The sequence below is a fragment of the Taudactylus pleione genome, unplaced genomic scaffold, assembly GCF_031769625.1.
Source record: "Taudactylus pleione unplaced genomic scaffold, aTauple2 ptg000709l, whole genome shotgun sequence".
In the NCBI taxonomy this organism is placed as follows: domain Eukaryota; kingdom Metazoa; phylum Chordata; class Amphibia; order Anura; family Myobatrachidae; genus Taudactylus; species Taudactylus pleione.
The window spans coordinates 3,119,834-3,147,768 of record NW_028285111.1 but is presented as its reverse complement, the minus strand read 5'-3'; the positions used below and the strand labels follow the sequence as shown (position 1 = coordinate 3,147,768).

The following is a 27,935-nucleotide window of genomic DNA, read 5'->3' as shown; positions in this document are numbered from 1 at the left end:
AAGACTTTATGACAATAGTAACACATTACTGTGTTGAGATGTGTTTCAGGGTATAATTATTTATCGAAGTTTATTTTAAAATGCGTGTCTGTGTTTTATTTGCATTTTTCCCTGGTGCAAAACAGGTACCAGAGTGCCCAGGTGTCAGGACAAGTTGGCACTTGTGGTTCTCCAGGGATGCAATCGGGAAACCGGCTGACATTTTACTGACAGCCGGCTTCCCGACTGTCATATCCCGGTGAGAGTGAAATGCCCGGCGTCTAGATGTAGACACCGCTCATTTCACCGACGCCGGGAGACCGGCGCTCGGCACCCTGATCAAAGGGATGCTGGGCACCGCGAGCGGACAGCAGCACGGGGGGAGGGTTAGGATTGGCACCCCCGGGGGGAGGTTAGGGTTAGGCACCCCCGGGGGGAGGTTAGGGTTAGGCAGCGGGGAAGGGGGGGGTTAGGTTTAGGCACTTAGAGGGGGGATTAGGGTTAGGCACTTGGGGGGAGGTTAGGGTTTGGCACCCCTAAGGGAGTGTTAGGGTTAGGGGGGTAGATTAGGTTAGTTAATACTTACCTAGGGACGATCGGAATTTCCAGTGCTGTCGGGCTGCCGCTACTGGGATCCATTCCAGTGTCGGGCTGCCGCTGCCGGGAATCGAACCGCCGGCCATGCGGCCGCCGGTATTTCATACTGATTCCGGTTCTCCAAGTGGCAGGATTCCCCAATGGCCAAGTACAAAGTGCTTTAAATCTATTTTTTCACCACTTACTTTCAACAGGCATCGGGTATGGGAAAAGTACTGGTGCTATTGGCACTGCTGCTCTCCCTAGGGTTCCACCAGCCCAGTCTGGCAAAGCCTAGTGCTGGTTATCCTAAAATTGGGAGGAACCCCACATTGTTTATTTTACTTAAATTTTTGGTAAATAGCACTATGCACTTTTTAAAAATGAGTTAGCATTATTATTTTTTTACATACAAGAGGTATAGCTTGCTTCTTGCCAAGCTTCTACTGTCCTGCCCTTTTTTTTTTTTTAATCTGTTTATTAAACAGCAAAGTAAAATCTAATGAATAAATGGGAAGAAAATACTGGTGACAAACCTCATCTAGAGACAGAATATTGGGTATACAGTATCAGTTAAAAAGTAGGTAGTGTGTGGAGTCTAACTTAATGAGCATTTAGTTCAGTGTTGGCTAACCTTGACAGTCCAGCTGTTGTGGAACTATATATCCCAGCATGCCCTGCCACAGTTTTAGCATGCCGTAATAGCAAAACTGTAGCAGTGCATGCTGGGTTATGTAGTTCCATAACAGATGGAGTGTCAAGGTTAGCCAACACTGATTTAGTTGGTCAATCGTTCAGTTTGTTGATCTAATGAAAAAGTTGACTCACGGCAATGTGCCTGTACTTTGTAGTATACTTTTATTAACAAACTATTACTGATGTTTCTTTCATACCGACGACCTGGGAAATACACAGGTTTATCAACCTGTGAATTCCGCAGTCTCAGTCCCCGACCCTGGTACAGGACTGGGTCATGGACTTGGGACTACGACCCGGGTCAACCCCTTTCACACTAAGGCCCGTATTCAATTTGAGGTGAAAAGTCCAGACTTTTCGCCTGCTGGACTTTTTGCCTCCTTTGCCTGTTTTCCAGGTGGAAAAGTATAGCGCGCGTGCCCGATATTCCCCGTATTCAATTTCAAAGGATGCAAAAATGGGACTCGGCAAAACTTGGAGCGGTGAAAAAAGAGGGGAATTTTCGGGAAATCATCCTTGGACAAAGATGTCCAGACATGGAGGATCACTATAAGTACCCCCGTTTTGCATGCAGAAGGCAAGTCGGGTCTTTAAATAGCCGCGGCAGGTGCATAAATACTGCTTTGACGAAGGTGATACAGAAGAGCATTTAGCAATTTTTTTGGGGAAAAATAACTATGCCCATCAAATTTGGGGTACATGAAAATGGGTGCAAGCATATTGTTAAGTCTCTAAAATGATTTAAAAAAATTCTTCAAAAATGCACCTGCCGCTACTACCCGCAATGAAGAAAACACCTACCACATACTTTGGAACCCCTCTGGATTTATTTAAGCTATTTTAGAAGTGTGTTCCCTATTTTTTTTTAACCCCAAAATGTAACTTATTTTTGTGGGGTGTCCCGATTTTTTTGTAAACTTTTTTTGACATATATTAATTTTTGGGGGCATTCCCAGGGTTGCAGGCTATTTTTTTATAAGCCTGCACCCATAAACCCCAATTCTGCACTGTTTTTCGCCAGCAAAAGGCTGGGGAAAACTCATCCCCGTTTTTTACATTGACTTTTCGCACCGGCGAAAAGTCTTTGTAATTGAATACGGGGATAATGACAATAGGCGAAAATGATGTCTTCGCCACAAATTGAATAATATTATTATTATTATTATTATCCTTTATTTATATGGCGCCTTACATAGTACATAGAACTAATAGGTGAACAAGAAACAAGTAACTTACAGTACATTACAGTTCAGGACAAGGACACGACTTATATACATTGCTGAAATAGTGATTAAAGCACTCACAATAAGCTGGGGAGTAGAGAGTAGAAGAAAATGTAAAGAGAAGCACATGAGGGAAGAGGTCCCTGCTCATGAGAGCTTACATTCTAAGGGATATGACCCATAGTCTACTGTAGACCTGGGTCGGTGCGCGTGCCTGTGAAAAATATGGGTATTTAGGCTATGTGTAAAAGGGGTATTAGAAACAAACTGTTTCAAACTTATTACTTTATAAGTAAGATAAACTGTACAAAACATTGCTTTAGTATAATGTACATTTAAATTTAAAGTACGAATTTAATATTACAATGCTGAGTAAAAAAACCACACACTGAACAGATGATAATAATGACTGCTTTAAGCACAAAAATAGAGAAAGTTTGTAGGTGTTGTTTTATTTAGAAATGATTTGCTTACTCATTTGTTCTACTTCATGTGGATGATGAAGGAATAAATTGTCGGTTTAATAAGCACTGTCTTTTAAAGGTCAGAGGTTTAAATGAAGTGCTTGTGAGCGTGCATGCGCAAACAGCTGTATTTAACAGTTTTAGTTTGCAAATGATTCAAACATCCATTTTTACAACATTTTAAATGCTTTGCCGTTCATCAGAAATAATTATTTACAGCTTAATGCCTGAGAAATTGTAAGAACATTTCCGTTAATGGCAAAACAGCAAAGGTAATTAACTGATGTTTTTCATTACAAAAAAACAGTCTGCCACAAAGTATGGAAAAATACAGATACTTGTCAGTTTCTCCAGCTTGTAAACATGGGCATATGTGTGTTGCCATTATTTTTATTTCAATTACATCATTCTGTAGGTCTGCTCAGTAGACAGATGACCTTGCTAAAAAAAAAGAAAAATTGCTGCTACTAAAATTCATTCAGCTGTTAAGTTTAGCTTATGGCAGAAACACACTTCTTCATTCTAAATCATGTGCAGGAAAGAAAATGTTTTGGGTTGTGGTCATCTCATTTGTCTTAAAACAGAGCTTAGAATGTGTTTATATGCTTTTAGGTAAACATGGAGGGCCATTTAGTAAGAAAGGAAAGGTCAGTTGCATTATAATTTACATTCATAAAATACTATTAGTACAGATTATACAGTGTTACAAGTTGTAAGACATTTTGGGCCTGATTTAGAGGTGGGCACTAATGCATGTGCAGCTGTAATATGCAAAATAATTCTTTCAGCCTTTCTCTTCTTTACTAGCGTACAATGGGCTGTGCAAGCTCTGAGATTCTCGCTTTCAATGCTTATGGACAGTACAACGTTGGTTGTATACACGCTCAACAATTGGTGCACCATCACTTGCACCATTTACACTTATGATACCCTATGGCTGGCGTAGTGTCTCCTGCTGGAAATTCTGTAAACATGGACTCTTTGGTTGTGAATCTAAATTTGAGAATGCAGCTGCATGACACGCCCATGAGACGGCTTTTTACTCATTCAATTTAGGCTACTTCCTAGACACCCCCAGGAATGCCCAGCTCAAACGGGAGTGATTCATTACGCAACAGTGGTCTCTGCCTACGCTCAGTGGTACACATGCTACTTAGGGGTTTCCAGGACTTTTTGCACTCGTGCAGTAGCAAACAATCGCTCAACTGTGCAAACATCTCCTCTGAATCAGGCCCTGTGGTACAATGAGCAATACAGCTCTGATACAAAGAAGACTAGCAGGTATAAGCAAAGTTTAAATAAAAGCTAAAATATATGTTTTATATGTTTTCTAAAGAAGTAATCCTGCCAGTTGCACTATTAAACATTGTAATACCCTTGTTGACTACATGGTCATTCTCGCTCCAAAAGGGCCAACCTTATATAGAACTGAATGCAGCAAGTGCTTATGAATCAGTGAAATGTGAATAAAAACCCTACCAAAATATTCCATACTCAATGGCATGCTATGAGTCTGACTGGTTATGACAGATTTTTGCTCTTTGACTGTAAAGTATGTATTTAAAAGTAATTTATAGAATGTCCCTACTGTATATCAGTGAGTAGAGCAGCATGGAAGAGATGCTATGAGAAAGTGATTAAGTTTGGGTTGGGAACCAAGGAGGTTTGTAGTAATGGTAATGTGCTATAATATGATTGGTGGTTATTATACCAGCAAAACAATATGGCATGGTTCTGATATTATCACAGCTTAACCATATACGAGGTTGCAAATAAACTTAGGAAACTAAAATGCAGGACCTTTTCTATTAGAGAATTATTATTAGATAGATGACATTGCTACAAAATAAAGTTAAAATTCTGTTTTTGTTTCAATAAACTATAACTAAAGGAAATCCCTGGAATAGGATAATTAGATTAATACTGCAAATAGTTATTGAAATACAGAGACTTTTACTCATGTCTAGTGGTGTGCTGGATATTGCTGAGTATTGTGTATATGTATGTGGGAAGATACCGAGTATAGGGGTTGTGTATATTGCAAATGATACCTGGATGTCAGAGAGCTATTAGGTTATGGCATGAATAGTCTGCTCCATTCCCTCGCATATCTCAGTAACTGCCTGTGTAATTAGGTGTACAATGTATCTAGTGTACCTTGCCCTAAGTTGCAACCTTACTATACTTGAGAAATATGTTTTTAAATAAATCTTAAATGTTGGAGCAACATTTATCTAATTTGAAGACCTTTAGTGAGGCTGGCTCCTATTGCTATCTGTATATCAGCCATTTCTTTATGGTGGAAAGGAAGGCACAGAGGCATTTTTTTACTAATATACTGAGTGCCAGTCTCATATATCCCTTTAGAATGTAAGATCTCACAAGCAGGGCACTCTTACCTCATGTGCTTTTCCTTACTTTCATCTGCTCCTTCCTCCCCACAAGGCATCTAACACTTGGTTGTACTGTAATTCACTAGTTTCTTGTTCACCTATTTGTTTATATACTATGTAAAGCGCTGCTGAACACTTGTAGCGCCATATAAATAAAGGATAATAATAATGACAATAATATTATATGGTCTGTATCACTATAAATGTATAATCAGATAATTTTCTTCCTAGCTTTCTAAAACCATTGTGTTGACTTACATATTTTGGGGTTCTGTTTTAATCCAGTCCTGCCCAAGTGCACACTATTGCCATGAAAATGTCTATGTCCACATTGCAACTCAATCTGACTGCAATGAGCCCATACTGTTGTGATTCATTTGCTGATCTGATTTACAGTAAAAGCCATATACACAAAAAGGCATACATTATCAACTTTCGTAATATAAATGTAAATTGGAAATGCTTTGAGGTAATGCTTAGTGAACAAAGGCCCTCTAGGGGTATTCAATCATTTTAGATTTCAGTATGACAGTAGTACTGTAGTGTGCAAAATGTTTCTGTTACAGACAGGCAAAACCCTGTGTTTTTCCATTCAGTAAGTGTTGTATAGTAGCAATTTTACACTGATAGGCTCATAATATTATTGTTGTCATTTTCATTATTATAATTTCATTATCTATGCTCAGACCACATTGTGATTAAAATGTATTAATGTCTATAGCTACTGTAGGTTCCATCTGGAGTTCTTAAAGCCATAGGAAAATTAGAGCCACTGAAAGGTATGATTTGGTAATAGGGCACTTCTAACTTAGGCTATTTTGCATAATTAAGCACTTCTTTCCTACAACTTCTGAATGTATTTAATTCTATTCAGGGGTAGTTTATGAAGTCCTGTGTAAATGTTTTGGCTTTTTAAAATAAACTAGTGTTGGAAGACGGTAGTCAGCCACATCTCAGCTTCATGTTTGCAGTTAATCCAACCAATCTCTAATACAGTATTTGTCTCCCACTTGCAGATCTGTTTTTCAAGCCAGACTGTCCCAGCATAGAGCCCCCCTTCTCCATTATTGTATTGCAGTTGGTCATCCCCTCAGTAAATAAGACCGTAATCTTTACACTGAGACTCCCCAGGGAACAGTTATCAGTGACGGAACTAAACTGAATGCATGATTTTGCAAACCAGAAGTACTTTTAATAACAGTATATACATTCCTCAGAGAGAGGCCTGGCATGATGAGAGAAAGGTGTGGTCTCACCACAAATGGCATTGTTTAGCCTGGTCAGTCAATAGGTCAATCAAGAATGTTGAGATGTGTATATACAGTAAATAATAAAAGATAATTTCAGCCATATCTCTTGTATCTGGAAGGTGGACAGCTGTCATTCTTTAAATTTTTCTACTAACACTGGAATGGATAAAACTTTCAGCCAAACAGAGCTGTAGTCTGTAGGCAGGGCTGGTTCTAGACTTTTCGGAGCTAACGACGAGAGTTTCCATTAGTGCCCTGAGCTCTGGGGGTGTGGCCTGAGGGGGCATGGCCATGGTCACCAAAAAAATTAAAGCAAATAGTAATTGCTGGACCGCTTGCACGCTGCACAGGAGGGGTGCCGTTTGCCAGGGGGGAAGAGGCCATGTGCCAGGGAGGGTGGCCGTTTACCAAATTCTTACCTTGTGAAGGCAGATGTGTCCCTCCTCCTTGCTGCTGCTCCCCATCTTCTCTCTCCAGCACCTGGTCCCAGAATGCCATGTGCGACGATGTCATGTGGTGTGACGTTGTCATGCCCGGCACTGGTATTCTGGGAGACTGGGACTCCTAATGGGAGGCACCGCGGCTTGTAATATGGCCAAGAGCGGGCTAGTGCCATCAGATTAGACGGTGCCAGCGGGAGAGTGTGGCTGTGCCCTCAGGTCACAGCGCTCCGGGGCGATCACCCTGTTTTCCTGCCCTGGAACCAGCATTTTCTGTAGGTTAGAGACCCCTGAGAATTGCTGGTCACAATAGGTTAAATTACAGTTTCTCAAACTCTGTCCTCTGGACCCAAAACAGTGCATGTTTTCCAGGTCTCCTCAAGGAGTGAATTAATTAGCTCCACCAGTGGAACTTTTAAAATGTGTCAGTGAGTACTGAATACACCTGTGCACCTGCTAGGTGACCTGGAAAACGTGAACTGTGTGGGGTACCGAGGACTGAGTTTGAGAATCTCTGGGTTAAATGAAAGTTGATGTTAGTAAGAACTGAGAGTGTTACAATGGCTCTGGCATAAAATGTGAGCCACTGTATAGCCAGCTGGTCATGGGAAGCACAGTCTATGCTGTATGACTAACTGCTATAGCTACTCCTCTATATCTATTAGTTGTGATAACAATTTAATGTTTGGTAGAACTACTGTAGCAATATTTAGAGTGATGTAGGTAATTCTCTGGTATACTAAATTATATTTACCTGTCCAAAAACACAGACGATCAGCATTGTATCAGTATGTAAAATTAGAGCAAGCTCGAGCAAATTATTGGCTTCCTGCTATTTACTTATAGGTTATCAGGGCATGCTGAGACTTGTAGTTGAACAGCAGCAGGGTAGCTACAGGCTGTCTACTTCTGAATGCAGATGACAATACTCACCATTGCTTTTGGTCAGCATCACAGTTACAGTAGAACCTGCTGTCACTGCAGTTTCTTTCAATTCCACAGGAACATTTCTGAATACCAGGGCCAGAATCTCCCCAGTAGTAATGCTTCTCGTTTCCTTTGCCAACCCACCATGTGTATGGGTGTCCATCTATTATACCAAAACAAGAAAGCACAAGAGTTACTTATTAGAAAATCTCATAAATAAAAATGCACTAAGCTTAAACAGAGAGAGATCCTCATTCAGCATTTTAATATCTTTACAATTTAGTTTATACAATTCAATTAAATCTAAAAGCTGCAACTTAATTTTGATATACAATAAAACTATTGTTACACTAAAATACATTACACAGACAGTAAACATGACTCATGAGTACATTGAAATAACACAGCTCTTAATAGCGATTTATATTTCCTTGGAATCTGCTTTACCATTATCTTGCAAGCATGTACATACTGTATTTATATTTATACATAAAGGTATATAAAAAATTATACTTATTGCAAGACAGTTCTAAATCTAAACCACCTTGTTCTGTTTTACCCATTGGAAGTTATTTACTAATTGCAAAGGTTCAAATCCATCCATCCATCCATCCATCCATCCATCCATCCATCCATCCATCCATCCATCCATCCATCCATCCATCCATCCAATATATCTATATTCTGCTGTTTCCAGTGTGTCTTTGTCTATTTGGATTGAAAATATTAGTTATATCAGTTAGGTTTATTCACATCTATTTGCCACTGATTTTAGTATTTTTTTGAACATCACCTTCTGTCACCACAGGAAACAGCATTTGCACAAAAACCATATCAGAGGCCAATTAAGGAGGATTCAAATAAATTGCTTGTCCATACAGAATTGTAATGTATACTCAAAGGAAATCTTACCATTTTTGAGACAGAGACTATCCAAATAAACTATTGAATGAAGCTCTGGATTAGGTTAACACACTACACAGACAAACCAATGACAAACCATTTTATATGACACCAAAAAACATCCTGAAACCCCAGAAAGCAAGATCTACGTTTAGGGCGCGGGGCCCCCCTGGGTTGGTGTGACGAAAAGCCAGGAGGTGACCGACTAAGGTGGTGTACTTCTCCACAGCACATGTGAATGATAGTATTTGCTTTGTGTCCCTGTTAACCAAACAGCCGACACTAGTAATCTCGCCAATTTGCCATAATGTAAGACTATACGCAGCATTATGCCAAATTATATGCCATAATTTCCTGCTATATAAAAGACAATAAGGGGTTGTCTTTTATATTTTGAGGCACCTCCTGGTTGTGGAGATGTAGGAAAGCAAGTTAACTCCCACCAGCCAAAAAAAACCTCTTTAAATGGAGGTATTTGCATTAGTATCACTGTCATGAATCCAATCAGATTGGTATCTAAACATGGCTGCCCTACTGTACCTTTGTATGTCTGGGAAACATATCCCACCAATTGCCTTGGTCTGCTGCAGTCTTATTAAGCTAAGTTTTGGTCTCTTTCCATGCCAAATTAACATCCTAAACAGCTCAGTCAGCAGCAGCAAGAGAAGACATAGTGATGCAGGTAGGAGAATCAATGGACACTGAAGCTTAGTGTAGTGAGAGGAGAATTACAGCGAGTAGGGGGTGAGACAAGCTCCCAGCACTCAGACCCATCTCCATGTGCGCCTCCCCAGCCATTGACCTCACAGCATGTCACTGCTGCCGAATTAGACTTGGCAGTGCTAAGTTTCACTGCTATCAAAGTAGCGGTGATAGATATCGCTGGGACAACTGATCTTCGGATCAGCAGTCTCTGCACTGGAACAATGTTGAATTGCTTCAGTGTTTTTGTATTCACCGCTGCTACTCGCAACAAGTTAGATACTTAAGTAGCTGTGCTTAATGAATAGGTTTCCAAGACAAGAATTAGAAAGGGAACCAGATATTGGAAACAGAAAGCAGCTGGTTTAGAGAAATGTCATGGTGTGAATAGATGTCCCAGGTCCGCGACCCTGCTCGATACGAGGGTTATTCCTGAGAGTGGCTTGGGTTGTGTGAATGGTGTGACCTTTGGTTTTTAGACCCGGGTTGCTCTGAAAAATACTTTATTGGCTGTTTGGGGCACCCAGGTTTCATGAGCTTGTTATTGTGAGCCAAAAAATGCATACCCTTTCAATGACTCACACTGAATGCAGATTGATTCAGGGGGTCATTCAGACCCGCTCGCGAGTGCAGGATGCTCGCAAGCGGGTCGATGGTACCCCACTGCGCATGCGCGAGACCCGGATAGCGACGGGCAAGCCGTCGCTCCGGGTCTCGCACCAAAGGGGGCATGCTGTCAATGTTGATTGAAGCTCTGGATTAGGTTTGGTGGGCGTGCCGGGGGCGTGGTTGCCAGACGGAGGCGTTCCCATGGGAACGCCTACCGTCTGAAGCCGGCCCCACTGACATCACTAGTGATGTCAGTGGGAGTGATTTTGGCTCTGATAGAGCCAAAATCACTCCAGGGCTTGCGGAAGGGAGACCTTACTGCAGGGTCTCCATCGCAAGCCCGATGGTCGCGATGGTCTTCACCATCGCGACCATCATCATGGACGCTCGCATAAGCTGTGGGTGGTCACCCACAGCTATGCGAGCGTCCAGGAGGACGCTCCATTTTCATGGAGGAGGGCCCTGATTCAGAGCGAGCGCTCTGGTCAGAGCGTTCGGCTCTGAATCAGGCCCTCAGTGTGAATTGTGTCGACTTGTGAATTTCCAAGGTCCAAGGTGTAGTAAGAAAGGGGTTCCCTAGCTGAGACAGAGGTTGAAGCAGTGTTCAAGAATCTGGGTTGGAGCTGTGCTCCAAACAAAAAATATGGTAGTTGCTCAATCAGTTTAATAATATACTACAGGTGCTTGTAAAGGGCGGGGTTTACATGGAACACAGAAAAAAGAAAATTGCCCCCCAGCACACTGCAGATAAATCAAAAATACTTGAATCCTACATGATAATAGAAATTCAGAGGTATTGGTTTACATACATTTGCAAATATATGAATAAGCGCTGGGCCGACGTTAAGGCTCCTCTATAGCAGCATCCCTAACATTAAGGGGTTCACGTCCGAGAAGCAAGGCACCCCAAAAAATTCCAGCCAAGGACCATCCCCAGGGCATCACACGAAAAGGGGAAAAAAGGTGATAGTGAAGTGTAAAAAGGATAGATGTGTAAAGATAAATCAATAAGTGTAAATGAAATGTAAAAGAATTAAAGTGACATAAATAATACACAAACGAATAGAGAAGTGAAAAAATATTCTATGTGAATTAAGTGGTGATGCCATGAGCAAGGTCCAGCCAGAACAGCCCCGGGGGCCCCACTCCCAAACGCTCGCCCAAAAATAATTATTGCTACATTATTGTAGCACCCACTCTGGGTCATATAATTTTCTTTTTTCTGTGTTGGAGCTGTGCCATCTAGTGGCCCCTGGTGGAGCAATTCAATTGTTGCTCCATTTGGGCGCACATAGCTGCCAGTGCTGACATTTCTACTTGCAGCCCCCTGAGCAGAAATTAACAAAAACTTACCCATTTGAGTGCTCAAATGGGACATTTCACGGGCACGACAATGTCCCATTATTTTGATAGGGTGCTAACTAGTGTGATATAAAACTCCATAAATTACAACAAAATCAAGGAAATTTACTGTCATTTGCACAAACAGTCACAACATACATAACAATATATTTAATTAATAAAATACAGTGGAAATAAAAGTAAAAACTTTAAATAACAGTTGTAACCCATAACATAATCAGGTATAATTGTAGCAGCAGCGTCTACTGCCTGGTTACTGCTCATATCAACAAAATCAGATGTTTGTCCTCCCCATAAATTCTGTCCTTAGTTTAACTCTCCTCCATCAGGTCAAGTGAATAAATAGTCATTTTATGAGAAAATGTGAAGCTTCAAATAAAACATCGGTCAGGACATATACTTTCAAGGAAATGTATCATAAAACATAATGGGGGAGATGCATTAAGCCTTCGAAAGAGTGGAGACGATACCCACATCAACCAATCAGCTTCTAGTTAGCATTTATCCAATACATTCTATACAATGATAGGTAGAAGCTGATTGGTTTCTATGGGCAACTTCTTCACTTCTCCTCGTCTTCACTCTTTAGATGACTTGATATATCTCCCCCTATCAATATTACAAACACATTTTTTTCTGAACATTTTCTCTTCAAATTGAATTAAAGGAATGCTGAATGTAAAAGGAACATCAAGGAACACAGTATAGAATACACACTTTGTAATGTAAAATACATTTATTACACAGTCTGAGTTGTATAGGCTTTTTACACAGTATGAGCTGTAGAGGGTTTATTACACACAGTCAGAGCTGTATAGGCTTATTGTATTACACAGCCTGAGCTGTACATGGTTTATTACACACAGTCTGAGCTGTATAGGCTTATTGTATTACACAGTCTGAGCTGCATAGGCTTATTACACAGTATGAGCTGTATAGGCTTATTACACAGTCTGAGTTGTATAGGCTTATTACACAGTCAGAACTGTATAGACTTATTACAGTCAGAGCTGTATAGGCTTATTACAAAGTCAGAGCTGTATAGGCTTATTACACAGTTTGAGCTGTATAGGCTTATTACACAGTATGAGCTATACAGGGTTATTACACACAGTTAGAGCTGTATAGGCTTATTGTATTACATAGTCTGAGCTGTATAGGCTTATTACACAGTCTGAGCTGTATACGCTTATTACACAGCCTGAGCTGTATAGGCTTATTACAAAGTCAGAGCTGTATAGGCTTATTACACAGAGTTGTATAGGCTTATTAAACAGTCTGAGCTGTATAGGCTTATTACAAAGTCTGAGCTGTATAGGCTATTACATAGTCTGAGCTGTATAGGCTTATTACAGGGTTGGGTATGATATACCGGCTGTTGGGATGCCGCTGTTCAGAATACCGACACCCATTGGAACAGAAGGTACGTTTTTCCCTACCCCTACGCTAACCCTCCCCGGTGCCTAAACCTAACCTCCCCTTCCTAGTGCCTAAACCTAACCCCCCTCCCCGCACCCTGAACCTAAGACCTCCTCCCCAGTGCCTAAACCTAACCTTTCGCCCTAGTGCCTAAACCTAACCTCCCCCTCCCCGCACTCTAATCCTAACCCTCCCTCCTGGTGCCTAACCCTAACCCTCCCCCTAATGCTTAAACCTAACCCTGCTATCTAACACTACCCTCTCCATGCATCCCGATACTTACCATTTGAAATGCCGACTATCGGGATCCAGACCTGTCGTGATTTCGGCGCCAGTATTTAGACCGTGGGCATCCCGCTTGCTGGGATGCTGACTACATCCCCTTATTACACAGTCTGAGCTGTATAGGCTTATTACACAGTCTAAGCTGTATAGGCTTATTACACAGTCAGAGCTGTATAGACTAATTACACAGTCAGAGCTGTATAGACTAATTACACAGTCAGAGCTGTATAGGCTTATGACACAGTCTGAGCTGTATAGACTTATTACACAGTCAGCGCTGTATAGGGTAATTACACAGTCCGAGCTGTGTAAGGTCACAGGGAAGGTCTGTGGTTGCTGGATAACTGATCACAGTACATTACTCAGGATCATCCTGAGTAAAGAAGATAAATTACTCTTCCCAGTTGGATGTCCCATGTGGGTTGGGTACGGGATGCCTGACCTCGGCATCCCAACAGTCAGAGTCCCGACAATGGCATCCCAACAGGGTTAGGATACGACACAATTCTGAACGCCGGAATCCCTGCGGTTGGCATTATGACCACATCCCATCCCAGGCATACCTTCCAACTCTGCAAATTGGGATACATTATGTCCTGTATTGTTTCTTTCCCAAAAACCACCACTATGGACTTTCCTCATATCATGCTTCCCATATTCATTCTCTGCCATATGATTTCAATCCATGCATGGATTCTCAATTACTTCCCTGATTATCCTGCAAATTAATTCTCACCTATATCAATTTATTATCCACTATATCATAGCTCCCTTATCATCATTCTCCTCTATACATAGACTCCCTTATCTTAACTTTACACTATAATATGGTTCCCCTAAATGAATTCTCCCCTACAAATGTGTCCTCATACACTGTGGCTTCAGTGGCGCCAAATAGCCCCTTTCAATGTGCTAGGTCAGGTGACTCGGCCACACTCAGCGTCTTTCTTGCTCAAAATATATGTGTCTTATTTGCAGAAAATAACTACACTACTAGATTGCGCTGATCAATTTTATGTGCGTTATTTGTACAGATGTGTGTGAATGAGTCTGAATCTGTATAAGAATTGCTATGATAAGGCAGTCGCTGCTTTTTCTCATGGCAAGTTCCATTTTGCTTCATCTGCAAATTTATACGTATTTAAAATTAATTCCTGTGCAGTTAAAGTTGCAGCCCACCTTCTCTAGTACACTTTGAGTGGTGTTTCGCTGCATCTGCAATGTAAATAAGATGCAAAATTTAAAGAATAAGATGGGACGATACTCCTCTCAGAGCGGCTCAGTCATGCCATGCATCTAGCACTGTGTGGTGTATGGATGCTAGGTGTATATATATTTAATGTACTCAAAGACACTCTTTACTAGGGATGACATTGATGGTTGAATCATGGTTCCAAGTTGCGCATGTGCAGATTGCATCCATTAGGCGCTATTGGATGTGTGTTGCCGATGTTCACCATCTGTGAATATTTTTGAATGGCAAAACTATTTGCTGTCTGTATCAGACCATCAATGGTTGCTTACCATCAATATTCAGTGGTCAGCTCTACTCTGTACAATATCTAATAAGGTCTAATGAGTGGATATAGACAGCTGCTTCATTCTGATTTACATCCAGATTGCCAATTATTGATTGCTGAGCCTGGAGTCATGGAGGATAGTCCTGATGCATGGATATTAGAGGAGTTAAAATCATAGAACCATACAGGGAAATATCGGTGACCTGAGACCCCCTGGTGGGCTTTGTTTCCTTATTTAGTACTGTACAACTGCCTCTACATTCATTATGCATTTCATGTATAGCTAGACTCTAGGATATTAACAGGCATTTCCTTAAAAAGAGGTTAAGGGGTTTATTACTTTATTAACAAAATGTTGGGTTGTAAAACCCAGTAGCTTCTGATTGTGTTTATGCCCAATATTTAAAAGGGCAATGCTTTTACTAGTCATGTTTTGCTCATAACATGATCAGAAGTGCAGGTTTTACAACCCGACGCTTCGTTGTGCTGTACTCAATACAGCAGATGTTTACTTAGCAGCGTAATCCTGGACATAGCTGCTACAAAATATGCTGAGAGAGGTCAGAGAAGCACTACTCCAGAAGATCAGCAGGGAATGCAAAAGCTAAATGTAAAATCAGGAAATCTCCCCAGCCCCCACTCCCTTTCCATTAGGGGCAACAACTTTGGCCCTCATTCAGAGCCACTCGCTAGCGGCAGTACGCTCGTTCCGAGCGATGTTCGCACATCTGCGCATGCGTACGGTTTTTAGTACGCATGCGTGCACCAGTCAGTGCGGCTGAAAATCGTTTGTACGCAATATAGCGAATGCCTGCTATTTTGAGTGACAGAATGAGGCGTATGTGGGTGGTAACAGGGGAAGGTGCTTGAAAACGGGGAGTGGAGATCAGAACGCAGGTGTGCTTAAAGGTCAAAACGGGCGTTTTATGGGTGTGCATAATTAATCCAGCAGCGTCATTGACCACGTCACTTGGTTTTTTTTAACTCAGAACTGCTCGCAAAATAGCGGTTGAAAAAACCAACCACAAGAATAGTGAGCAGTTCATATCCTGTTCGATGTACTCGATTAATCTAATAAATAGCGGACATGACGTATGGTGCGAGCGGCCAGGGGGCATTTTAAAAAAATAAACGAGCGTATGTTTTGCTCACTCATTCAGACTTAGAGGTGTGAACAGACTGCAATGTGCGAACGGATCATTTGAATAGCCACCCCTTGTTTTTGAACGAATGAACGAACGCAAATAGCGAACGGCTCTGAATGAGGGCCTTTATCTCAAATATCTAATAAGCTTCTAATCTCTTTACAGATACAATATATTTGTGCATGTTATAAGCAGTCATTTTGATTGGTCCTTTACCTGAATTGTTTGGTCATTGATTATATTCAAATTATGAGCACACTGTGTATATAGTAATTGTTTATTACCTATTAACTCTAACCATATAAAGATTTTCACTTTTGTGATATCAACATAAGTGAAGTAATAAGAGAATACCTTTAGAAGAACGGATTATACATCATACAGGCTTGTGCTGTACACACTGTAGTTCATACATCTTCAAAGAGTCAGTAAATATAATTTTACTGCTGTCTAATGAAGCTTCCTTAAGTATGCGTATTGTTTGCTTTTAAAATGCTCTCAAAGTTCTCATTGATTTAAAGGTGGAACAATGGAGATGAATTACTAAACACTTCTCTGCCAATCAATACAGTCTTGAAATGAATTACTGTTTTGCACTGAATGATTTGTCCCAGCTATATATAAATGTTGCAAAGAATAAATGAAAAGAAAAACACATCAGTCTCAAATAATTATTTTGTATCAGTTCTCTTTTACTTCCTGATGAATGGAAAAATATTTTTCCTTTCACACTAATAATTTTCCTTTCATTGATTTTTGTTGATCTCAGGTCTCATACTCACTGGCATTTTACTTGCCTTTTTAATGCTAGCAAAAAGTCTAATAAAAATGTATGTCAAATACAAACGTGTTACTGGTGCGTTCCAAAGAAATGTTTTTATGGTTTCTAGTGTTATACCCATTAACATGCATTTTACATGCGACAACAGTGACATTTAGGTGTAAATTTACTAAAGTGAGAGTTTTTAGAAGAGTATTTGTTGCCCATGGCAACTAATCAGATTCTATTTAACATTTGACTAGCGCCTTCTAGAAAATAATAGCTAGAATCTGTTTGGTTGCTTGCTATGGGCAACATCTCCACTTCTAATAAACTCTCACTTTAGTTAATTTCCCCCGTAAAATACATTTTAAAAACATCAACGATATGAAACCTATTTGACACTTAGGGGTATATTTACTAAAGTGCAGGTTTTTAGAAGTGGACATATTGCCCATAGCAACCAATTAGATTCTAGCTATTATCTTCTAGAAGGTGCTAAATGAATGTTAAGTAGAATCTGATTTGTTGCTATAGGCAACAACTCCACTTCTAAAAACTCTCACTTTAGTAAATATACCCCTGGCTTAGGGCCTGATTCAGAGATGCTCGTATTAGGGCCTAATACAGAAATGTACATAAATCGAATATTGACATGGTGTTAGGGAGCGGCGACGGAGAGGTGAATTGTAGCGTTACAGAAAATGGGGGCATGTTGGCACCATTTTCTGGGCGTACGAAAGCTAGTGTGGGCATTCTTGGAATCAGCTTCACTGGTCCCTGCAGTGTGCTTTTCCCGGACATCCTCAGTAACCTGAGGGTTGCTCAGATGTCCGACGATCATGCAGTTGATCCAATGGCTGCGTTCATAGAAGCCGGCAGTGGGTTTCTTTTTACTCCCTAAGATGCCTCCTGGAGAATTTTGCATATTTTAAGATGCTACATCCATCACTGAATCAGGCACTTTGAAATTAAAAGAGTGAGTGGGCTGTAGTGTTAAGAATTAGGAGTCTATTTATTGCAGCAATAAAGATTATCTTAGCACTGCAATATACTAATCGAGTGCGCTAATTTGGAGACTCTGCACAAATCTTGCACCTCAGCGAGGGGCAGATGTACTAAGCTAAGGAAAGTGATAAATTACCAACCAATCATTTTTTCAAACACATCCTGTAACATAACAGTTAAGAGCTGAGAGGGTGGAAATGTATCCCTTTCCAATGCTTAGAACATCTCCCCCTGAGGGTTTCTCTACTTTACCAGCTGTCTAATGCATGTTTCTGCAGGAGCACAGTAGTTTAACCCAGCAGGAAGTAATTGAAACCTTTCCAGCTTTGCAAGTCCCCCATTGCCAGTATAGGGTACACCATCTGAAGATGATGTTACCTAGGGCAGAGCAAAGCTTTCCACCACTAGTTAAATTGAGCAGACATAGATGGTGGGTATGTGAAAATACATGGACAGCATGAAAAGTATCTTATTTCTCTGCATTATCCCTGTTGTTATGCCTTGTGGCAAGATCAGGGATCAGGGTAAAGGTGTCTCCCTGGATAATCAGTAGCACTTGTCATGCAGCAGCTAATTAGTAGTACACCAGTACAGGGCCTTGGTACAAGTACGTATCAGCAACTAGTTTTTTTTAGCAGCACAAAAACAAAACATAAAAGTAAATACTGGCCTGTCTTGCTCTAACTAAACAAAATAATTCCCTCTCTCAGAGTGGAGGGACCTAAGGTCCCTCTTACAAAACATAAGTCTCTAGCACAGCACTTACATTCAGTAATCACAATGTCTCTCAACAGGCCTCTGACATGTTCCCCAGACTGTGAGAGAATGACTACAGAGACTGACACATCTTTTATCAGCCTCTCACAGGTGGTTTGGCAATTAAAGCTACCAGACAGAAGTTAAAAACCTTTATCATACATATATCCCTTTGACATCCTTTCCAGTATTTTTGTCAAAGTATATATGTATGTGAACCCCAACTTTTGTATACTTTTACTTTTTCTTACAGAGCACATGTGTACATGAAAAAAAAAATATGCTCTCTTACACAAAAGAGCAGACATTACAGTATGTAACTTAAATTAAAGAAATATCTGTTTGCTACACTACAAACCAACAAGCTGTAATTGAGTCAATCTGAAACATTTTCTCTAACTTGTATTACATTTTGTTTTATCATAGGTTATGCTATGCTTGATAGCTTTTCAAATTTAATTTAAAAGACCAAGAAGCATGACAATAACAATCCATTGAATCTCATCAGTTTACATTATATGCTGCTTTGGTTAGTTCCACATAAATTATTCCACAAAAGTCAGTTCAACTTAAAGTCATGCCCTATATGATCTCTGAGCTAAATATATTTTTAGGCTGATATTATAAGCTAATTTTATCATATCTGCCATGCTTTTTCCTGTCTTCTAAATGTCTGGATTTTGAAGGATATTAAAAAGGTCACAATTGCTTTGCAGAGTCTTTAAAATGTTTTATTATTGTAGAATTAACTGTCTCCACCTTTACCTATCTACCTACTTAGCACAGGCTGCAATGAGAAAAAACAGAGGCGAGTGCAGGACTATAAAGACTCTAAGGACCTATTCATCATGACATAATTATCACTAGTGATAATTATGTTTTAAACTCGCTGCGAGTTTAAAAGATGTTTTGGAGGCATTCATCACGCCTCCCTAGCAAAAGTATCACTTCCGAAAAGCTGCTCTTTTAGCGGAGTCAGCTTTTGGAAAAGTGATCTTTTCCCCATGCAGACAGAGCCGGCTCCAGGTATGTTCCTGGCTGTGCGGTCACACAGGGGCGCCGGGGTTCCGCAGTAGGAAAGTCCCACCCTCCGCCCCGTCGTTTGCAGGGGGAGGGCGCAGTCAGAGAAGGGGCGGGGGGCACATGAGATGGCACAGGGTGCCAAGACACCTAGCGCCGGACCTGCATGCAGGTATTCACAAGGATTTCCTCACTGCTGCATGGCTCTCCCCCCCTCTATATCCTCTGCTGGCTCACCTTCTCCCCCCCGCAGCACCTCTGGTGTCCAATCCGGCCCCCATTCCACCCACCCATGTGACCGTTGCACACTCCCCTCCTGCAGGTGCCCGATGCCCACCCCACGGGTGTTTTTTATTGCCCGACCTCTGCGGTTGTCCAGTGCGACCCTCCCCCATGGATGTTTGACCCCCCCGCCGCATCCCCTTTCACCTTTTCCGTCATGTCGGTGTCTTTGGCCAGTAAGTGTGGCCACATGTCTGCAGTACAGACACAGCAGGGAGGAATCTTAATAGATCCCTCTGCTGTGGCTTCCTTGTAAATCTTCACAGGCTGCCATGTAAACTGCAGCCTGTGAAGGTTATCAGGGGCTGAACGCCATCTCAGAGTGGCATTCAGTAACACCATCATGTTCCCGAAAAAAATGCTTTTTCGGAACTTGAATAGCCCTGACAGTTATTATTCACAAAAGTATATGAAAATGTTAATTTTCACATGCTTTTGTGAAAAATAAGTGATGATGAATAAGCCCTGGGACAAATTTATTTTATGGATATTTCCTTCCAAGATGATATTTTTATATTCACAGTAGTCATTTGTCTAAAAATATAACTTAACTGCTTTAAATAGAAATCTTCTTGTGGTTGTGATTATGTCATCTACACAGAAATAGATCTTATAATTCCAAACCTGGTTGATAGAAAATAACTCTCAGTGACTCTTTAGTTAGCAGTAAGTAGGGAGATATGAGTCAATTAACATTTATTTAGAGCACAGGGAGAATTCCAAACATGTCCACTAACACTGAGAAACACAATATGACAAGGCTGCTTCTCTTCCAAGCCTCATATTTTACTGTTGTTATACAGTATATCTTTTTGTGCATAGTAATCTTTAATTTTACTGAACAAACGCTGTAATAAGAAGTTGCTGTCTCTGGGCGTGATTCAGAGATGGAGGCTTTGCCGATGTTTATGCAGTTGAGCAATTATGGGTGGTCTGAGTGACACTGCACATGCGTCGTTTCATTACAGATGTTGCTCACACTGATGATTTATTGGCAAAGTGATTGACAGGCAGGGACCATCTGTGGCAATAGGGATGTAGCGACTAAATGCAGACATGTTGCAAACGTTTTTCGGAGTGTGACTGCAATCCCATGCACAAACACAAGGAAGATGGCTCCAGCATCTCAGTTCCATCAGCCATTCTGTACGACCATAAGGTTACTCTAAAGGCCCATAATTGACTGATCTGTGACCAAGCTTCGTCCTTGCAAAGTCGCTGGTGGGCTCAATACAATTCCCAGCAGCTTCTACGAGTGCACAGGTATATAGAGTATAGGCTTCACATTTGTTTATGTCCATGCAACGATATGAAGTACACTGATATAAGAGAAAGTGTAAGATTAGGGGACAATGAGGCCAATGCAGAGCAGAATGCAAGTCAGCCATAATTGCTCCCCTCATTGTATGCATGGAATTAGATGTGTCTTTTCCCCTGCCTGCAGAGATGTACTTATCTCTCCAGCCAGACTGCCCCTATCTGTATGCTAGGTATAATAGCCACATCATAATCAGTGCACACTTGCACCTTTCCTTTCCTGTCGTAGAAACAAAAACTGCATTTAAAAATAAGCATATTTCCACTTCGGTATGGCTCTGAATGGCCCACAATTCCCAGCGATCAATACCTGTGTGTTGATGCCCCATTACAGCCCAGTTACGCTGTTTCATTTGGAAGCAGGAATGCTTCTGGGATGCATACGCCAGTAGAAGTGTGTACAGGATTTCGGTGCATGAGCACTGCAAAAAATATGTAAGATACACTCTGTAAATGGATTTATGTTCAACTCTGCACCATCCCCTCTGCAGAGGATGTAGTGTGTGCTTTATGTAGGAAGAAAACATAGGAGCAAAGTAGTCAGAAAATGAAGTTAGATACAGTTGAGTTTTGTGCATTGATGAGTTTCTAAGGACAGCTTAAAACTTTGACTGTGAGAGGACAACCTACTAGAACGATGGAGAGCATTCCAAAGCATAGGTGCCACACTGGAGTATCTTGAAGGTATATAAGTTTGGATTGATAAATGGTCTTCAGCAGACTGAAGAGCATTGGTGGAGACACATGGGCCTGGGGCACATGGGCCTTGGGCTGAAAATGATCAAAGGCCTATTGTGAGAAGTAGAGGAGGTGTGACCAGTGATGTGTGGGTGTGACTGGTGCCATATGGCATGAACACCCCCTACATATCAGCCCTAATGTCTACTAATATGCAAAGAAGAACATTTGCATTGTTTCGAGAAAACATTATAATTTTAATACCAATTTTTTGTCTGACCATGTGGCCACCTGGACGGCTGTTCATTATCATGCTATTATGATGAAGGGCCAAATGTGGAGGCCTAGAGCTGTAGTCCCATCCGCTCCATGGTTAAGCTGGGCCTGGGTATGAAGGTGCGAGACAACATGGACAGGTGCAGCATTGTAGAGTGCTTTAAAGGTGAGATTAGAATTTTGGATTGAATCCTGAAATAGACATGTTCCAAAACCAAAGTAAGAATAAAAAAGTTATTATTATTATTATTATTATTATTATTATTATTATTATTATGATGGATTTTATCTGTTTGGTATACGTTTTAGTTATAGCCTTGGTAACCTTACAAATCCTTGAACTTGTGAAACCACCTTGTATTACTAGACATTAGCATAGGCGAACTACACATATATAGGGGATGCTTTCATCAGATCATTATTAATTGTGAATCATAATTATTTTGACCATGCAATGTAGTATAAGGCATAAGCAATTATACTTTTAACCCAGAAGCCGTTGGAGGGCAGGCAGAGAAGAGTCTGTCATGGTTAATATACTGTATATAATTCAGTGTTCCTTTGAGAAAAATTGTGCTGCTCTGTGTATCTTAAGATGCCACAAGGTAATTAGTACAGATGGTGCTGTGCAATCTGATGGAAAGAATAAATCCAGAAAAAGCAGCATTTTTATGTGCTGGGGTTATAATTCTATCTGTGAAAAACAAGGCTAAATGCACTTCACAAAGAATGAAGAACCGGGAACTGTTAATATGAGGAGATGGTAATGTATGTAAAATAATGGAGGGCGCTGACACATTATGCTATGAGGTTTATAGACAGTTCTACCCTTAGCTAATCTTGATGCAGACTGTGAAGTTATTTTTTAATATGGTTAATATAAGTTTGCCACATAGTAGGAAATAGTGCTCATCAGAGAGAAATACATGGCACAGCCAATTAGGGGATTATATGAGGTACAAGTTTCTTGGTACAATGTGATGGCAGTGAAATAATCTGTTTAAAAATATTTGAAAGACCGCTTAGCCCCCAAAACTAAAGTTTTCATATATTAGCTACAAATATAAAATACATTACTCATCATTAAAACTGCCATTCTGCTCTGTTAAGTAGTACCAGGGCAGTAATTTGCCGTGGGCTGACCCCATCCCCCGGGACATCATGATGTCACAACAAAGGATAGGCAGGGGTGTAGAAAGCCAGCTTGGGAAGGGTGTGTGGCCTAATTCTGGGAGGTGTGGCCATGGCCCCTCAGCCTGGCGCAAAGCCGGGGGGAGAGGCGCGATCAGTGTCAGAAGTCTCCCACTGCAGTGCAGTCCAGCACACACGCTGCTGTGTGCTGGGCTGCCTGTGAGGTCAGAGGGAGGGGGCACGGCGTCAAACCTGGGTCACTGCCGGGCCCCTCCAGTAAGCCCGGACATGGGTAAATAGTACCCGCGCCCCACCTCTCTGCGTCCCTGGGGGTAGGGCCATTGGGACCAGGAAGAAGCTGAGTGACCATTGCATTCTAAGAACGTTTAGGACAGGTCTGTGGCTCATCCTGCAAGCCAAATATGAGTGCCACAGAGGCAGCGACAGTGCAGAAAAATAGGTCCTGCGTTTTGGACTAGGAATGGCCATCAAACATTGATGTTTAAAAACATTGATGGTTGCTGGTCAATGTCAACTACTTTTGCCGTCGATGGCAGAGAACCATTGGTTCCCTGCCATAGATGGATGAGCAGGAGCCGATGATTTTTTATTTTTTAGTGGTAGGACGGAGCTTAGCCCTGCCCCTGGCGGCCGCTAAGCCTTGCACCCATTTTGATTGGCCTGCAGCTCGGCATGCCAGCAGTAGAAGTGACCATCGAGGAAGTGCAAACCATTGGTGGTTCACCATAGATGGTTTGTGTGCCATCGATGGTAATCACGATGGGCCCATCTATGGTAACCATCGATGGACACCCCACACCCCACTGATGGCTATCCATATTCTGTACTGTACCACCTCTTACACGCCACTAGTTCTGGCCCTGAGAAGCACAGTAATACTTTCATACTCCATAACAGACATCTAGTCCTCTTACATATTTAGAACAGAGGAGCTGATTCAGAGCCACTCGCTAGATGCTATCGCTTGCACGATGTGTATGTAAATTGCGTAGCAATGCATTAGCACGCCCAGTATTTCTTAGACAGCGATCACATAGTGTATGCAGACACCCACCAGCCTGTTTTAAGATGCTCACTTGTGCACGTTATGTCCAAGAAGTGTATGCAACCATCGGTACATCGGATGTTATCGCAGCGCTTGAGGTAGACCATATCCTGCTGCAAGCACTGCGAGCACTTCAGTGTAAAAACAAGCCAGGTGACGTGTACTATGATGCAGTCTTATAATTATGCACACCTCTAAAACGCCGTTGAGATGCTCAGGCATGCCTGCGTTTGCACCTCCACTCCCCAGTTTTTAATGGCCAGCCCCTGTTACTACCTACAAACGGCTTCCCCTGTCATCACTCTGCTAAGTTGTCTATGTGCAGCGAGCGAATGCATTGTGAACTTTCGTTAAGGTATGCACATGTGCCCTGCGATGCATACGCATGCACACACGCTGCATACCATCGGCAGCAGCGAGCGTTTGCATCTTAGCGAGCCGGTCTGAATCAAACCCAGAGCACTAATACAATCTGATACAGATAAAAAGCGGATTCTACAGTTTGATGCATATGAATCCACCAATCCACACTATTTTTTGCAAAGTAAGGCTGCCAATCTGTCAGTCATTAACTAACCACTACAGTGTCATGGGTCTACTTTTACTTAGTTGCACCATTTTTTTATGATGAAGAACTTGGGTTTTCAGCCCAACTTCGTGACATAAGCAGGGGTGCAAAGGTTTTCTTGGAGAAGCCGGGTGGATCGGAGCATTGCTTGCTGAGTATGGCTTAAGGACCTGATTCAGACCCGCTCGCTAAGGCGCGATCGCTCATTCTGAGCAATTTTCGCCCATCTGCGCATGCGTATAATTCACAGTGTGCGTTCGCAAGCCATTTGTTACGATCTGATTTTGGTTGCTCGTAAGCCACTACCAGGTCGCTGCTTTGAGTGACAGATAGTGCCGTTTGTGGGTGGTAACAGGGGAAGGTGCTTGTGAACGGGGGAGTGGATGTGCGAACGCAGGAGTGTCTGGCCGCCAAAACATCATTTAAAGGGCGTGCATAATTAGCAAAGTAGCATCATTGTACACGTCACCTGCATGTATTTCAGCCAGCGCTGATCGCTGTGCTTGCGGCAGGCTAAGGGAACCCCAACTGCTGCAAGCAGCTCCGATAGCTCATGATGGTCCCAATTAATCATACATTTCCCGGAGATGATGTGTGTTGCGAGTGGCAAGGGGGTGTTTTCAGACATTTGCCGTAGCTTGCTAAAACATAGTGGGCGTCCTTACGCGACACAAGGTGAGCGCTTAATTTAAATATTCAGCCCCTTTTTGCCAGCGAGCGATCGCATCTTGCGAGCGGGTCTGAATGAGCTCCTAGGTGTATAAGTCTGCATATGTTTGCACCAACATGCAAATATACATTTTATTTTGCCAGATGACTGCATTTAAAAACAGATAAAGGGGTAGAGAGAGCACATTTATAGGCATGTTCCATAAAGTGCATGACTGTTTCTGTCCCTATAAAAGGACTTGAAGTTCCCGGGACCTCTGATTGGGCACTCATGCAGTACAATTTGAGGTTATATGTGGGTCCCTGAAAAGTCTTTAGTACTTAATAATACACAAGCAGCACGCTTAACCACTGAGCAAACTACTTAGACATGTTATAGGTGCTCATTGTATGGAAGTTACGCACATATTCATTATTTGTGTGTGTTATGCTTGACTGGGCTAAGAAAACATTTACATTCTGCAGATATTTGTCCTTGAGTAAATCTGTGTTTTTAAATACCACTCATTAAATATGAAAGGAAAGTCTATGAGGTTAGCCTATTTAAACTTGTGAATTTAAAGACTTGAGAAACTAATTGGAAAGAGTCTAATGGAGCTTGAGTTTGTATGTTGACCACATTAATTATAAATCCATCTTAAGACAAAATACACTGATTAATTTGCAAATGTTCACTTCCATAATAGTAATTAAGTGAACTGGATTAATATGAGAGTAGCACAGCGGATGGGATGCATACACAATATGTTTATATGTCGGAGGGCAAAAGTTGCAGCAGTATTATCTGATAAGGAGTGTGCAGCTGTGGTAATGAACCTGGAAACATTCCACTATTATTTAGGTCTAATTAAAAACTTCCTGTCTTTTTTACTAAGCAAAAATTAAAACTTTTTGCTAAATGTAATAGAGTGCGAGCTGGCAACGCTGCGGAAATATGCGAGTATTCCCCTTTTTTTTTAAAGCAGCAAGCATGTTAAAGGCTAAACCAAGCTGGTTTTTGTCTTTAACATGCTTGTTGTTTTAAAAATACCGAAATACTCACATGTACAGGGCCGCAACTAGGGGGGGCTAGAGGTGCACGTGCACCGGGTGGGTATTGCGAGGGGGTGAAAAATCTGGCTCGGCCATCTGAAAATGGCCGCCGCCAAAGAGGAGACAAATGCTAGAGGTCCTTACTGGACCTCTAGTGTCTGTCTCCTCCTTGGTGGCGGCCATTTTTGGATGGCCGTTTTCAGCAGATTCCATGCGGACTAGCCGTCCGCATGGACTCTGCTGAAAACGGCCATCCAAAAATGGCCGCCGCCAAAGAAGAGACAGATGCTAGAGGTCCTACTGGACCTCTAGTGTCTGTTAGCAGAGCGCAATGCGCACAGCGTTCCCGGAAGTGCCGGGAACGCTGGCGTTGCAGGGAGAGGATGCCGAGAGCTGCATCTTCTCCCTTCAAACCCCCCTGGAAACGAGCATAAACCCCATGGCAACGAGCATGTAACTCCTGGCAACGAGCATGAAACCCCTGGCAACGAGCATGGAACCCCTGGCAACGAGCATGGAACCCCTGGTAACAAGCATGAAATCCCCTGACAACAAGCATGAAACCCCCTGGCAATGAGCATAAACCCCATGGCAACGAGCATGTAACTCCTGGCAACGAGCATGTAACCCCATGGCAACGAGCATGTAACCCCTGGTAACAAGCATAAATACCCTGACAATAAGCATGAAACCCCCTGGCAACAAGCATGTAACCCCTGGCAACAAGCATGAAACCCCATGGCAATGAGCATGAAACCCCATGGCAACGAGCATGTAACCCCTGGCAACGAGCATAAACCCCCTGGCAACGAGCAGGTAATTTTAAAATAATTAGAAGCATTACTGTGGGGCATAAAATGATGTTGGGCAAATATGTAAGTGGCACTTTGGTAATAGGCATTGCAGTGTGTGGCATAATGTGTAATGGGCATTATGATGTGTGGAATAATGTAAGTCACTATACCAGGGATGTCTGAGTAGTGCACTGCCTTATCGAGGAGCAAGGACAAAATCCAGGTACGGGAAGGGAGGGGGCGCAAAATTGCTGCCTTGCACTGGGTGACAGATATCCTAGTTTCGGCCCTGACATGTATTCCTGCAGCGGCGCCGGCTCGCACTCTATTACATTTAGTCCTTTGTTTTTTAGTCAATATACTGTAGTGTGAATTGTTGGATGAGGAGTGCTCCTGTGCTGCCTCCATCCACAATGCATCCAGGCAGGGGCTGGCTGGCAACTTTTGGCCTGGGGGGCAGACACAAGTAAGTGGCCCGGTTTCTCCACCAGCACATTGCAATGGAGAAAAAACACATGATAATAGCCTCTGTAAGGTAGGAGTGCCTAATGTGGGTGTGCTTTAAATAGTCAATGAAATATATGAAAAATTGTTATGTCAAAGAGCTATAAACAAATACAATGACCAGTCCCATCTCAAACCAGAAACTAGTCTAGTGATCCCTACAAAATGCTCACAGTACTCT

The 27,935-nt window shown here is 41.9% G+C and overlaps 1 protein-coding gene across 1 annotated transcript in view; it reads right to left on the bottom strand.

Moving 5' to 3' along the window:
- The window catches only part of LOC148477523 (contactin-associated protein-like 2), a 1,966,667-nt gene that overhangs the window by 182,035 nt on the left and 1,756,697 nt on the right, over nt 1–27,935 (bottom strand). Inside the window, exon 14 of the mRNA XM_088456633.1 lies at nt 7,955–8,111. Coding sequence (XP_088312759.1) covers nt 7,955–8,111 — 157 coding nt within the window. The remainder of the gene's footprint in view (nt 1–7,954; nt 8,112–27,935) is intronic.